Source organism: Corylus avellana, chromosome 10 (genome assembly GCF_965113065.1).
Source record: "Corylus avellana chromosome 10, dhCorAvel1.hap1.2, whole genome shotgun sequence".
Lineage (NCBI taxonomy): Eukaryota > Viridiplantae > Streptophyta > Magnoliopsida > Fagales > Betulaceae > Corylus > Corylus avellana.
The window spans coordinates 20,271,191-20,284,654 of record NC_142499.1 but is presented as its reverse complement, the minus strand read 5'-3'; the positions used below and the strand labels follow the sequence as shown (position 1 = coordinate 20,284,654).

The following is a 13,464-nucleotide window of genomic DNA, read 5'->3' as shown; positions in this document are numbered from 1 at the left end:
CGTGACCATTCTATTCATTAGTTGGGAAAAACTAGTTTAATAGTATATTTGGGCCAAAATGGCCATTAATTAACTATTGTAATGAGATCAGCTTTTACTCTTGGCATTATCTATGGATGGCTTAAATTAATATTTTTATGTATAATATCTGGTCTTTAGATTCATCCTTTTTAAGCAAATCCAAGATCTGACGCTAAATTGAGAGCAACGGGTACAAAGAGAAGAGTGACGTTGCTCTTCACACAATTATTTATTAAGGTAAAGTCCACTTAACCCCTTTAAACTATCGTCTCAATGACAATTTATCCCTCAAACTATCAATTGCGACAATTTACTCCTCAAACTACCAAAACAACGACAATGTACCCCCAATTTTAACAAAATAACGAAATTACCCTTACTAAAATTTTTTAAAAAAACAAATCAAAATTTTAAGGGTATTTTTGTCTTATTGAAAATTCTATAAGAGTAATTTCGTCATTTTGCTAGCATTGGGAGGGTACAATATTGTCATTGTTTTTGTAGTTTGGGGGAGTAAATTGTTGTAATTGATAGGTTATGGGGTAAATTGTCATTTTGGTGGTAGTTTGAGGGAGTTAAGTGAATTTTACCCTATTTATTAAATATATTTTATATATGTTGGTGTTGCACATTTTATATATATATATATATATATATATATATATATAATAACTGATATATATGAAAAGTCATTTAAATCCAAACTTAAAAGAAAAGATGAGTGGTACACATCCCAAATTGTCTTCTCAAAAGTTAGTTTCCAAATGATGTATCGCCATCTTATGAGATTTATTATTTTGGGAAGTGTATCACCAACTCATAAAAGAGTGACACATCATTTACAAACAACTTTTTTTTAAAAAAGTCTTGAAATGTCACATTTTCCAAAAGAAAAAGCCGTGTAAATCCCAAGTTGCTCTATACAGGACAAAAATCTGTTATGAAAAGTCACCTAAATCCAAACTTAAAAGAAAAGATGAGTGGTACACATCCCAAATTGTCTTTTCAAAAGTTAGTTTCCAAATAATGTATCGCCATCTTATGAGATTTATTATTTTGGGAAGTGTATCACCAACTCATAAAAGAGTGACACATCATTTACAAACAACTTTTTTAAAAAAAAGTCTTGAAATGTCACATTTTCCAAAAGAAAAAGCCGTGTAAATCCCAAGTTGCTCTATACAGGACAAAAATCTGTTATGAAAAGTCATCTAAATCCAAACTTAAAAGAAAAGATGAGTGGTACATATCCCAAATTGTCTTCTCAAAAGTTAGTTTCCAAATGATGTATCGCCATCTTATGAGATTTATTATTTTGGGAAGTGTATCACCAACTCATAAAAGAGTGACACATCATTTACAAACAACTTTTTCAAAAAAAAGTCTTGAAATGTCACATTTTCCAAAACAAAAAGCCGTGTAAATCCCAAGTTGCTCTATACAGGACAAAAATCTGTTGGACCGATGATTTTATTCGACATTTGAACTATGAGGAAAGCCAACAGGCCCACAGCTACAAAAAGGAGCTCTCCTTTTATTTTTATTTTGTTGGAATTAAACGATGAATTTATTCCATATTTGAACTAATGAGGAAATCCCCTTTTTTTAAATCAAAATATTACATTTGACTAGGTGACATGAATCAAGATATAGTTAAGATTTTGGCACACTATTTATTTTGGAGCTAACCACCAAAGAGTACGGTTGAACCTAGGGGTGTTCATGTAGGTGGTTTAAAATTGCTCTGCATTCGCTATCCACCCACGTGGGTGGATACCAAATTTGCTATCTACACATGCACGCAGATAACAGAATATGGGTAGGCGAAGGCAAAATATTAAAAAAATAAATAAATATGTTTGTCTTATTAAGACTTCGTTTATGTGTGTTTCATGCTTTTTTTGTTTTTGTTTTTGTTTTTTTTTTTTTTTTAACAAATTCAACCATCATTGATAAGTGATAAAAGATCAATCAAGATTACAAAGTAGGAAGCCTGTTTGTATCCCCTCCAAAATGTCCATAGCAACTGTTGTTTGCCGTCTTTGAGTTTACCGCCTTTGAGTTTATCGCTTTCATAACTTGCGGTGCATCTCCTTCAAAAATAATATCTGTAAATCCCAACTTCTGACGGAAGAGCATAGCATGGAGTGCTGCTAGAGCTTCAGCCATAGCTGGTTCTCCGGTACAGACTTGCGTAGTGCTCCGAGTTGCTACCACCTTCCCCGCATTGTCACGGGCTATCATCCCCAGGCCGATGCGGCCATTTTTCTTGTCCACACCCGCATTCAAGTTTAATTACCTTGATTTTATTGTCAGATGGCAGCTGCCATTGTATTATTTGTCGAAGCTGGGTGTGCTCCGTCTCCTCAATCTCACGGGAGTTTTGTCTATGGAATTCCTCCGGTAAGTCCTTAGCATCACGAAACACTTGGTTGGGGTGAGAAAAAGTGCCCTCATGCATTTAGTATGTATATATATTGGCTAATTTGGCTTGGTGGTTTGAAATGTCAATAAAACACAAAATTGACACTGTGTGTCCCCTATCCAACTTTCTTTTTTAAGGCAAATTTATAAAGTTTTTAGATAATACAATTCAATTCAATTGTATTTTGTAGTTTTTTTTTTTAATTTACTTCTGTTGCCCAAATTTTATAAATAGATTTACTTTTTTTCCATATTAGAATCAAGTTTATATATACATGTATTGCTCAATGTTTACAATTTAATTTGTATTTTTATATTACAATTTACAATTGTGTATCGAGTTCGAAATATTGATTCAACTCATCTAAAAAAAATCATTAAAAAAACATTTAAAAAAAAAACACGCCCATATAAACTACTGTAACAATTTATAATTAATGAAATAATTAAAAGAAATTGATAGACTAGATTTTTTTTCTTAATTATATTTACCACTTGTAGAATATCACGAGTTTGTAAATAACTTTGTAGTAAAAAAAAATTGTTTGTTAAATATTTTTTGTCCTTTTGTTTTCTCTTTTTAAAATTAACAAACATCACAAACACAAAATCACTCATATAAACTAAAAACAATTTTGACCTTAATATCACTTCAATACACTTTTCAAATCAAAAACAAAATATATCATCCAAAACACATTAAAGAACATAGCCATAATATTCCTATCACCACTCATTCAATTTAGACAATTAAGCTTAATTAGCTTCTGCAGTAGTAATCCATGGCTAAAAGAACAATCATGCTTTTCATTGGTGGATACGGGCCTCTCCACTGTAGGCTCCCTTTTGACTTCCATTCTACAGCAAAGAAACTCAATTTGGCATGGATGCTATTCCCATCTATGGACCAGGAATGACGTCCTAAGTGCCAAGTGGAAGGAATAAAAGTTTTTTTCTTTTTTTCTTTTTTTTTTTTAAAAAAAAAAAAACCTTTCTGCCTTTTCAATTATTGCTTCGAAATATTTTCTCCTTATAGTCTTAGACTGAGACATTTCTTTACCTCGGAAAAAAGATATAGGCTCCCCTAACCACACCCCCCCCCCCCCCCCCCCCCCCCCCTATATATAAGAGGCCCAAAGCAAAGCTCCTCACCATCACCATTCATATCCATAGCTTCTTAATTTGCAGCCTTTCTTCCTCGTAAAGAAAGTGATACATATATATATACTGCTTTCCATATATATATATATATATATATGGAGCAGAGAAAGGGAGCAGAATCAAAGGACGCTGGGGGGGAGAAATGGGTTTACGATTCTTCCATGGATCACAAAGGACAAGTTCCTCTTCGAGCTTCTACTGGTGTTTGGAAAGCCGCAAGGTTTATCATTGGTAAGCCACAAGAATCATTAATATGACCTGCAACTTATTGCTTCTTTATGCTTTGTTTGCTGGTTGCCACGATGCTGGAGGGATTGGAACCACCTTCCTTATCTCAATGGCAACCGGAGCATCAAGTTTTAACTGCCAGTACCCTTCCTAGTTATTCTGATTAAATATGCTCAAATATTGTTAGAATATTTTTAATTTAATAATTAAATATCCTCATTCTTATGGATTTAAAGTTTAAAGATAAGTAATAATCTATAACACAAACAAAAAACTACACGAGAGAAAGGAAAAGTTAGCCATATATCTTTATATATATATATATATTTGTTACGTTTTTGTTGTCTTTTTTGACCAAATGATACAATATATATTTTATTCTTACGGGCTTACCTTGTAAATATATTTTCTTTCTTCAGCAATATTTTAGATCCCAGCTTCCCATTCCTCTTCATCCTATTTTTCTTCAGCATGTTAGTGACCCTAACCAGCTAGCTAGTGCCATACCATGAAGCCTTGCTTCTTCTTTTTTGGCTTAAAATTTTTAGATAAATACCGGCAAAGTAAAGGTCTTGAATTTGACATTTGTCTCCGACATGAAGCCTTGCTAGCTAGTGCCATACCATGAAGCCTTGCTTCTTCTTCTTTTTTGGCTTAAAATTTTTAGATAAATACCGGCAAAGTAAAGGCCTTGAATTTGACATTTGTCTCCGACATTCACCTTCTGTTAATTTAAATTAAATATTTCACACGTTAAGCTTAATTTATTTAAAAAGCGTTTAAATCCACACACACACACACACACATATATATATATATATATTGAAATTAATAGGGCTCTAAAATATTAGGTTCAGCACATATGATCATAGCTAGGTCTTGCTTGGTTTGTTTATTGAGAGAACCTGCGGCTACTGCTTGTAGATAGGCGTAAAAAGTAAGCGGATATATTGGCCAGATATTTGCAAAAGAAAATTGGAAGTCAAATTGCATGATTTGCCATGTGGGGCTGAGAATACTTTTAAATTAGAAAAGTGACCACAAATTAGAGTTTAATATACTCCACAAAGTATTTGGAGTAGAAAAGGTGTTCCCCACTGAAGATTTTCCTAATATATAGGGTTTGAAGTTGCACAGCTAAATATATATTCAAATTAGCACTAGTACAGTTTGTTTTTTGTAAAAAAATCCTGTTGTTTTTGTGATATAGATTACTCAAATTAATAGCCCTTCAAGTACAAATTCATGCCAAGTACAATATGTACATGCATGTCATGGATTACTCTATGGTAGTTTTTGGTGCAAGGCTACTGGGGAGTGGAACTTGGAGGGACCTCTGCAGCACTTCGAATGTGAGTGCTTCCCCTACGACAAGGGCCAGCCTATCTCATTCTACAGAAGCAATGCTGTTGGTTATGGTCTACATAGCTAAACCCTCTAGATTTTAAAAGTTTTTCAAAATTTTCTTGGGGGTATTTTTCTTCTTTGGTTTTTTGCTTTTTTAGGGATTCCCTTGCAAAAAGTTGAAAAAAAAAAGGTGACATGAGATGCACATGATAATTCACTTTATACTTGTGTATATATATTACGTCTTAAATCACCTTTAGTGTTGAAGTATTAATTAAAAGACACAAATTTCTTTCAAATCAGTTTGGAAGAAATTTCTATCCTTAATTAAACAATGAACAAAAATTTCGTCCAAACCAATATGAAAAAAATATCTTCCAACCCATTTAAAATAGTACCGAGTGTTTATAAAGATTTAAAACACACATTAAATTCTTAACATCATTAATATCAGTTTTTAATGTGCATTTTAAATCTTTACAGACACATGACACTATTTTAAATGGGTTTGAGGATATTTCCTTCATAATAATTCTTCCAACTCTCATGCCGCAGTTCACTTCTTTCTTTTTTTTTTTTTTTTTTGATATGTCTACACAAGAGGGGGGAGGAAGATTCAAACTAGTGACATCCGCTTTATTTAAGCGTGATCCTAGTCAATTGAACTACCTCTTATAGACACAATTTATTTATTTTGAATTAAAATATTTCATGTATTATTTATATCACGCGTCAAGAAAGAATATTAAAAAAATTTGTGTGGTATAGAATAACTAGTCATTTAAGTGCATCTCGATCGAGCATCTCATGTAAAAGCCAACACTTGTCGAAATTTAGCGAATTACAATATTTGGCTACGGTTTTTTCCCAAATATAGACAGACCCATGTGCACATGTATGTAGAGCAGGAAAAAGTAGGATAAATCCTTCCTAGTTCCTACCCCACATTCTTCGCTACAGACCACTTGGTATACAGGCTTTACCACTTTTTGTGGCCAATAAGGATGAAGGATATTACGTTTTATAAACTTTTTGTGGCCAATAAGGATTAAGGATAGTACGAACTGTAGCTAGTACAACTGTACAAGCGCACGAACTGAGGTCCATACGATTTATTCTCGCCTGATTATTTGAATATATAAATAATGATCTTCTTTTTCAAAGGATAAAATCTATGTAGCTTGTACTATTATATCTCAGTATGTATGCTTATCGAATGTTGTTTCCTGCTCATCTATGTACACTCTTATCTAGATTATTAAAAAATGTTTTTAATAAATAAGAGTTTGATAATTGTGCAGCAATTGAATTCAGTGAGAGGCTGAGTTACTTTGGGCTTGCAACGAGCTTAATCCTTTACCTCAGCAAAGTAATGCATCAAGATCTTAAGACAGCAGCCAGGAATGTGAACTATTGGTCTGGTGTGACTACTTTGATGCCACTGTTGGGAGGGTTCATAGCTGATGCTTACTTAGGCAGATTCTCAACAGTGCTCATCTCAACCATAATCTACCTCATGGTACTTAATTAATTAATCTCATTTGATCACAATTGTTGTCTTGTTATTGGTTTAAGATTAATAATCTGATTAAAATGAGAATGTTGGCAAACAGGGTTTGATTCTCCTGACGATGTCCTGGTTCGTACCGGGCCTCAAGGCTTGTGAGAATGAAATATGCACCGAGCCGAGGAAGGTTCACGAGGTGGTCTTTTTTCTAGCCATTTACTTGATCTCTATAGCGACTGGAGGGCATAAACCCTCTCTGGAGAGCTTTGGAGCTGACCAGTTTGATGAAGATCATCACGAAGAAAGAAAACAAAAGATGTCGTATTTCAATTGGTGGAATTTTGGCCTCTGCTCTGGACTCCTGTTTGGTGTCACTGTGGTTGTCTATGTGCAAGACCATGTGAACTGGGGTGTTTCTTACATTATTCTCACTGCAGTCATGGCAGCGTCGCTGGTTATTTTCGCCATTGGGAGGCCATTTTACCGTTACAGGGGAGCAACGGGGAGCCCCTTGACACCATTGGTGCAAGTTCTTGTTGCAGCCATTAGGAAGAGAGATCTTGCTTACCCTTCCAGTCCTGATCAGTTGTATGAAGTTCCCAAGACGGAGAAAACCCAAGGGAGGCTTCTTTGCCACACAAACAAACTCAAGTAAGCATGTGAATTGAAGAAAACATTTTCTCCGAATACCATATATGTATATTAATTAACTCTTGTTTGATGCTGTTACATTTCAGATTTCTAGACAAAGCGGCCGTCTTTGAAGACAAGAACAATCCGACGGCTGAGAAGCAAAATCTCTGGAGACTTGCAACGGTAACCAAGGTGGAGGAGTTGAAGCTTGTTCTCAACATGATCCCCATATGGCTTGCTACTCTGCCATTTGGAATATGCATAGCGCAGAGCACCACATTCTTCATAAAACAGAGTGTGACTATGAACAGAAAGATCGGAGATGGTTTTGTGATTCCCCCGGCCTCCATCTACGGAATTGCAGCAATAGGAATGATAATCTCCGTGACCATTTACGAGAAATTCATCGTCCCTATGTTACGAAACACAACAGGAAACGAACGAGGCCTGAATCTCCTCCGGAGGATTGGGATTGGAATGTCATTTACAATGGTTACAATGGTGGTCGCAGCACTTGTCGAGAAGAAAAGGCTTGGTATGGTGGAGAATGATCCGAAAAAGGGCGCAGATTCAATGAGCGTTTTCTGGTTGGCTCCACAGTATCTCATCATTGGGTTCGGAGATGGGTTTGCTCTGGTGGGGTTGCAGGAGTACTTTTACGACCAAGTTCCAGATTCCATGAGAAGCCTAGGCATTGCACTTTACCTTAGTGTCATAGGAGCTTCAAACTTCCTCAGTAGTTGGTTGATAACTGTCGTTGACCACGTGACCACCACAAGCACGGGCAGCCACGGTTGGTTTGGTAAAGATTTGAATTCTAGCCGCTTGGACAAATTCTATTGGCTGTTGGCGGCCATTTCTTCGGTGAACATGTTCTTTTATGTGTTCTTGGCTCGAAGGTATACTTACAAAAATGTGCAGAAGGTGGTTGTCGCAGACTGCCATGAAGGCGATGATGATGCTGTGGTGTAGTCAAAGGGCATTGATATATATATATAATATATATATATATAGATATATACTTTCTGCTTTCAGTAGAGTGTGTTTAAATAAGTAAATTATCAAGTTGAGAAATTTGAAGTATTCTAGGAAATGCAATTCCGATTGAAGTTTGTCTAAGCATGTGTTTCGGTTGAAGAACTTCAAAATGAAATAATAAATTGCGGAATCTTAAAATAAGACACAAGAATTTTATGTGGTTCGATCTATGACCTACATTCACAGATAAAACTCAAAGGAGATGTGGAGAGAATACAAAAAGATATGATTGATAAAATTAAATTAGTATTAAATATTTCTGATTTGATTTTATCAATTACAATTATTATAAATATATTCTCATACTATCAAATCTCATACAATATATTCTAACATCATCAATCAATGCAAATTTTTATCATATGCTAAGCATCACTTACAAATTCACAGCACTTGAAATCAATCCTCGGTCTTTTAATTATTATTTTTTTTTTTTTTTTGAAAAAGTTAAATCTTATTCATTGATAAACGAGCATAAACTTAAACAACATAGAGCAAAGCTTTGTAGCAACTATAGTCGAAGTTGCAAAGTTACAAGCGTCAAAGATGATATATTACATTTTAGACTCAAACAAAATCTGCTAACCTATGACTAATTTTCAAATTAAACAGAAGATCTGCACTAAATAGACTCCAACCAATGTATAGATAACTCTTATTCTTCGGCATTGAGGGCAGAGAACCCCAAACCAAAACTCATCATCCTTGACCCAAAAGTCAGGATAACGTTCACATCCATAACCCAAAAATCTGGACCAAATCAACTACCCTGAAGGGCATCAGGCGGATAAATCGAGAGAGACGACTGAGCATGATTACAAGCAAAAACAAAACCGATACAGGGAAATAAAACAAGATAGGAAAAAAAAAAAAAAAAAAAAAAAAGCCAAACAAAATTACAGGGAAATAACCAACAAAAAAAAAAAAAAAAGCGCACTCGGTCTTTTAATTAAATTCCATTCTTTCACAAAATCCCCCATCCAAACGGGCTATAAGTATCAAATCAAACTTGATTCAATCAATCATAGAAGGTAATTATCCTATAAAGAATATATATTATTAAGGAATCATATCATATATTCTAACACTTTTTTTTTTATCTTTTGGCTGAGCTTCTTAGAACATAAAAACAACTAAGAGATAACAAAGAATGGGATACTTGGGTGCAGCATTTTTTTATTTCAACCCCTTTACAAATTTATGTGTCAGAACAAAGATCATTTTTATTTCACTTGAAATAGAGAAGATTTTATTATGTACCAAGTGGATTAAACAAAAAAATAATAATAATAATAGACAAACTTAATTATTTAGTGGCAAACTTAACAATAAGCAAACATAAATGTTACTTGTATTAATTTGTAAAAAAAATTATAATAGCAGCCCTTATTTAGGGACCAAGATCTTTTACCGTTCAAATGGACTAGATAGAAGCTAGTCCTCTAAAATTAGAGGGTAAAATTGTCATTTCATCTGAATAAAAAGGATTTTATTCTGTGCCAAGTCGATTAAACAAAAAAGAATTTAACATATAACTTTAATTATTTAGTGACAAAATTTGACCGTTTACATTTTATAAGAAATTTGTAATAAAAATGATAGTAGTACTCCTGATAACATAATAGAGCTGGGGCCTGGGCACTGATCACTTTCCCAGAAAGACGCCAAGGGCCCGTTTTAAATGCCGACAAAGTAGAGCCGGCTGGCATTGCCGAGCAGCAATAATTAAATTGAGCCCATTGACCAAGCTTTAAATTTGAAATTTCGCATCAAGAGTGAGTGATGAATGATCATTGTGATATATACACTAGCTTTCAAGGAATTAAATTATGTGCCTCCAAAGGGGGTTCCGAAAAGAATCTTTAGGATTGCATTTATAAAGTGACATAATGTTATGCCCCCCTTTTGATGGTCTTGGTTGCTGCCTTTCCGTCGCTTCAAGAAAGCAGCTACTTGCATTTGCTTTCAGCCAGGAGAAGTGTTCTCTTTCTTTCCCTTTGCTAATGGGACCAAGCCAATCACTTTTCTTCTCTTCTTCACTGAATTCTACAGCCATGGCAAATGGACGCTTCACCATTTTTCTTCTTCATATTGTAACCTTTTTTTTTCAAAAAAGTCTTAAGGGTTCTGAAATTTGGCAAGAAAACCCATTTGAAGGAATGCTTTAATGCTATTGAAAAGCAAGGAAAACCCATTTAAAACTAGTCTAAACGTTGCCGTGTCTACCATCAAGGGTAGTGGTTCAATGGCCCAAGAAAATTCTTAAGTAGTTAGGTAAGTACTAAGGTATAAGTTTGAATCTCCGTAATAGAGAATTCTTATGCCTGATTAGTATAAACCACCTTAATTTCTTTTTATGTCCTCGTGGGGTGAGCATGCAATTAAGTTATGGCTCAGATGGTCTTTAGGGTGCACTTATGGTTTTTGAGCAGTCCTCCGTAGGTTGGTGCTACTATAGTTACGTCCAGCTAGAATAACTACAATTGATCTCCCCCTCCAACCTTTTCAAATAAAAAAAAAAATGTTGGGGTTTCTTTATTATTGAAAAACATTTAGTGATATCAATATCATGTAGATAGTTAGAGACACAAACCTCAATTTCAAATGAAATGTATTTCTTCTTTTATCTACAGTTGCAGATCTTCAACTACAAAGTCTACAATCAATACCCCCTTCAACCTTTTTCTCATTTGCTTATTAAAAAACAAAAAAAAAAAAGTCTTTAATCAATACATCTAAAAGAAAAATTAATTTAAAAACCAAAACCAAAACGAAAAATGATTTAAAATAATTTAACCCTAAAACAGCTATAATCATTAGGCCACAAGCTGGACCCAACGGGCGACACTTGGCACGCCCTGGTTGACAGCGAACACCATGTAATAACCTGGAGGAGCAACCATCCCGCTTGGCGGTGCCGTACACCGGATTTTGTAACGGTGATCACCGTCAGGAATGGCGCTAGTAACCGCTAGTTTGACCAACCGTTGACCTTGCGAAAATGAATGCGTTGCAAAAGGCGCGCTTCCCATATTGACCTCCACAATCCCCACAACGGGCAACGAGACCGATACCGATACATCAAAGCCCTCCCCGAAACGCACTATTTCGGGAATCCCCTCGATCATGGGTCGGATATTTGCCCGGTCCAATGACAAGTACTCTGGCGAGAACGCTTCAATTCGCAACTCAGTGGGGAATTCAGCTTTGAATTTGTAAAAAATGTGCGGGTTGCTTCCCGCGAGTAATACCCGCCCGTCAGGCAATAGGTTTGCGGTGGAGTGGTACATTCGGGGCACGGTACCCGGGTTCAAAGTCATGAAACGCAACCCAAGTGGTTGATCGGGTCGATAAAGAAGCGGGTAGAGACACGGGTTGGAGGCCATCTCAAAGCCCTGTGTCCCAGCCTGTGCCCCATTGATAATTAAAACCTCGCCGGTTGGGAGCATGACCATGTCCCCCATTACCCGCCCGAATGGCATGTCCTCCATTTCCCAAACCGGGTCGGGTGCAGTCGCTGCAATGCGGCCGCAGCTACCGTGCGCGGGGGTGTCCGTACTCTTCTCGATAAACGCGCCGAACTGCGCCCCACCGCACACCACAATCACGGCCGTGGAGAAGTCCCCCTGCAGGGCCAGCATAGCGGATGATCCGGCCGATGGGTAGTTTCGCGGGCCACCATCTAACGGTGGATAATCTCTGACTATCTTGTTAGCCTCGTAATCGTACAACACGGCTTTGTTGTTGGCGAAGATGAAAAGGTGACCGTTGGGGAGGAGATGAACGTAAGGGTACAAATTGTCCATCTGCTTATCCTCCACTTCTGCAAGAAACGGAAACAAAACGGGACCGTTTTTCCTTGGCGGATAATACTCGATCGTGTTAGTTGCTCTCCCACCGACAATAGCCACCGAACCGTCCGGCAATATCTGGTTCGTAGCGTACCACCGGCCGTTCACCAACTCCACGTCTTTCAGCTCGACCCAGTTGCACAACCCGTCTGCCTCACACGGTTGGAACTTTCGGATCTTCCTCAACCCATCCAAGTCACCGCCCGTCTGCAACAGAGTGCCATCCGGGAGGAACTGGCCGGCGGAGCACCACGTATCAGTGAGAATCATCAACGGCCGGATTTCGTTGGTCTTCAGGTCGAGCACGACGGAGTGGGCGTAGCAGTCGCGCTTGAGAGCGACGTCGTTTGGGTCGTTCCGGCAATGGCCCCTGGGGAGCATTCTGCGGGAGGGCCCGATGTTGGTGCGGTCGAGGAGGACCACTGTGTTGTAGCGCGTCACGGCCGTGTGCATGGAGGCTATGCCTGCGTTGTGCACCAGGAGCTCCCACGTGCCCGGGAGTTCAGCAAGTGTAAGCTGGGCGATCATGAGCGTCAAGACGAAGAGGAAGAGAACCGAAACCATGAGTGCACAGAGATAGAGAGAGTGGACAGTGGGAGTGGAGGCCAGAGTGAGGAAGCAGTGGAAGTGAACTTTCTGGTTAAAAGGAATTAATAACGTGAAACAAGACAAATAACAAGAGTGACTGTTGGCCGTTGATGTGAGATAAGATGATGGACTTTTCCGTTTGATCGGTTGCGTATAAAGAGATGTAAATTCAATGGCAACGGTTAGCAGGGTGGACCACATAAGATAATGGGTGTGTGGTGACACAAAGTGGGGCCACCACGTGCTGTCTGTCTTTTATACTTCCACGTTGTTTATATGCGTAATGCGTAACTCGTTAACGACAAAGGTGAAAGCCCAGTCGTTATGAGATGGTCTATCAAAGCCCAATTAACAATTAAACAGCCTTTTTTATTTTTTTTAGAAGAAACAATTAAACAGCCTTGACAACTAAGGAAAGGACCTTTTAATGATTCTTTTGATAATAATAATGAAAGAATGCCATAATCAACCTGGTTTCAAATGATTTTTTTTTCTTTTAATGGGCGGTGGCAGTTTTTTATCATGATATATAGACCAATAGGATAATCATTTTCCTTTTCTATTAAGTCAGAAGCATTTTTCTTCTTTAAAAAAAAAAGGTCAGAAACATTTGATTATATCCTTTTTCGTACGTAAAGTTAATAAGAACATCATATGGTTGGGGTA

The 13,464-nt window shown here is 37.0% G+C and overlaps 2 protein-coding genes across 3 annotated transcripts; one reads left to right on the top strand and one right to left on the bottom strand.

Moving 5' to 3' along the window:
* Positions 1-3,623: 3,623 nt before the first annotated feature.
* Positions 3,624-8,432, top strand: LOC132191498 (protein NRT1/ PTR FAMILY 5.6). Of its 2 annotated transcripts, XM_088511221.1 has the most exons (5): positions 3,624-3,837; positions 6,483-6,700; positions 6,795-7,339; positions 7,426-8,123; positions 8,243-8,432. In XM_088511221.1, exons 1-5 carry the CDS (start codon positions 3,702-3,704, stop codon positions 8,266-8,268), a joined length of 1,623 nt encoding a protein of 540 aa, XP_088367347.1. In that variant the 5' UTR covers positions 3,624-3,701; the 3' UTR covers positions 8,269-8,432. The 2 variants fall into 2 exon arrangements, with proteins under 2 accessions (XP_088367347.1, XP_059462521.2); XM_059606538.2 differs by having other exon boundaries at positions 7,426-8,432.
* Positions 8,433-11,085: 2,653 nt separating this feature from the next.
* LOC132161607 (glyoxal oxidase-related protein) lies at positions 11,086-12,837 on the bottom strand. Its single transcript, XM_059571766.2, has one exon. It carries the CDS (start codon positions 12,772-12,774, stop codon positions 11,176-11,178), a length of 1,599 nt encoding a protein of 532 aa, XP_059427749.2. The 5' UTR covers positions 12,775-12,837; the 3' UTR covers positions 11,086-11,175.
* Between the last annotated feature and the right edge of the window lie 627 nt (positions 12,838-13,464).

Coding starts and splice junctions, on each gene's coding strand:
- LOC132191498 (XM_059606538.2), top strand. CDS start 3,702: ATGGAGCAGAGAAAGGGAGCAGAATCAAAGGACGCTGGGGGGGAGAAA. Junction 3,838..6,482: donor AGCCGCAAGGTTTATCATTG/GTAAGCCACAAG, acceptor ATAATTGTGCAG/CAATTGAATTCAGTGAGAGG. Junction 7,340..7,425: donor TGCCACACAAACAAACTCAA/GTAAGCATGTGA, acceptor GTTACATTTCAG/ATTTCTAGACAAAGCGGCCG.
- LOC132161607 (XM_059571766.2), bottom strand. CDS start 12,774: ATGGTTTCGGTTCTCTTCCTCTTCGTCTTGACGCTCATGATCGCCCAG.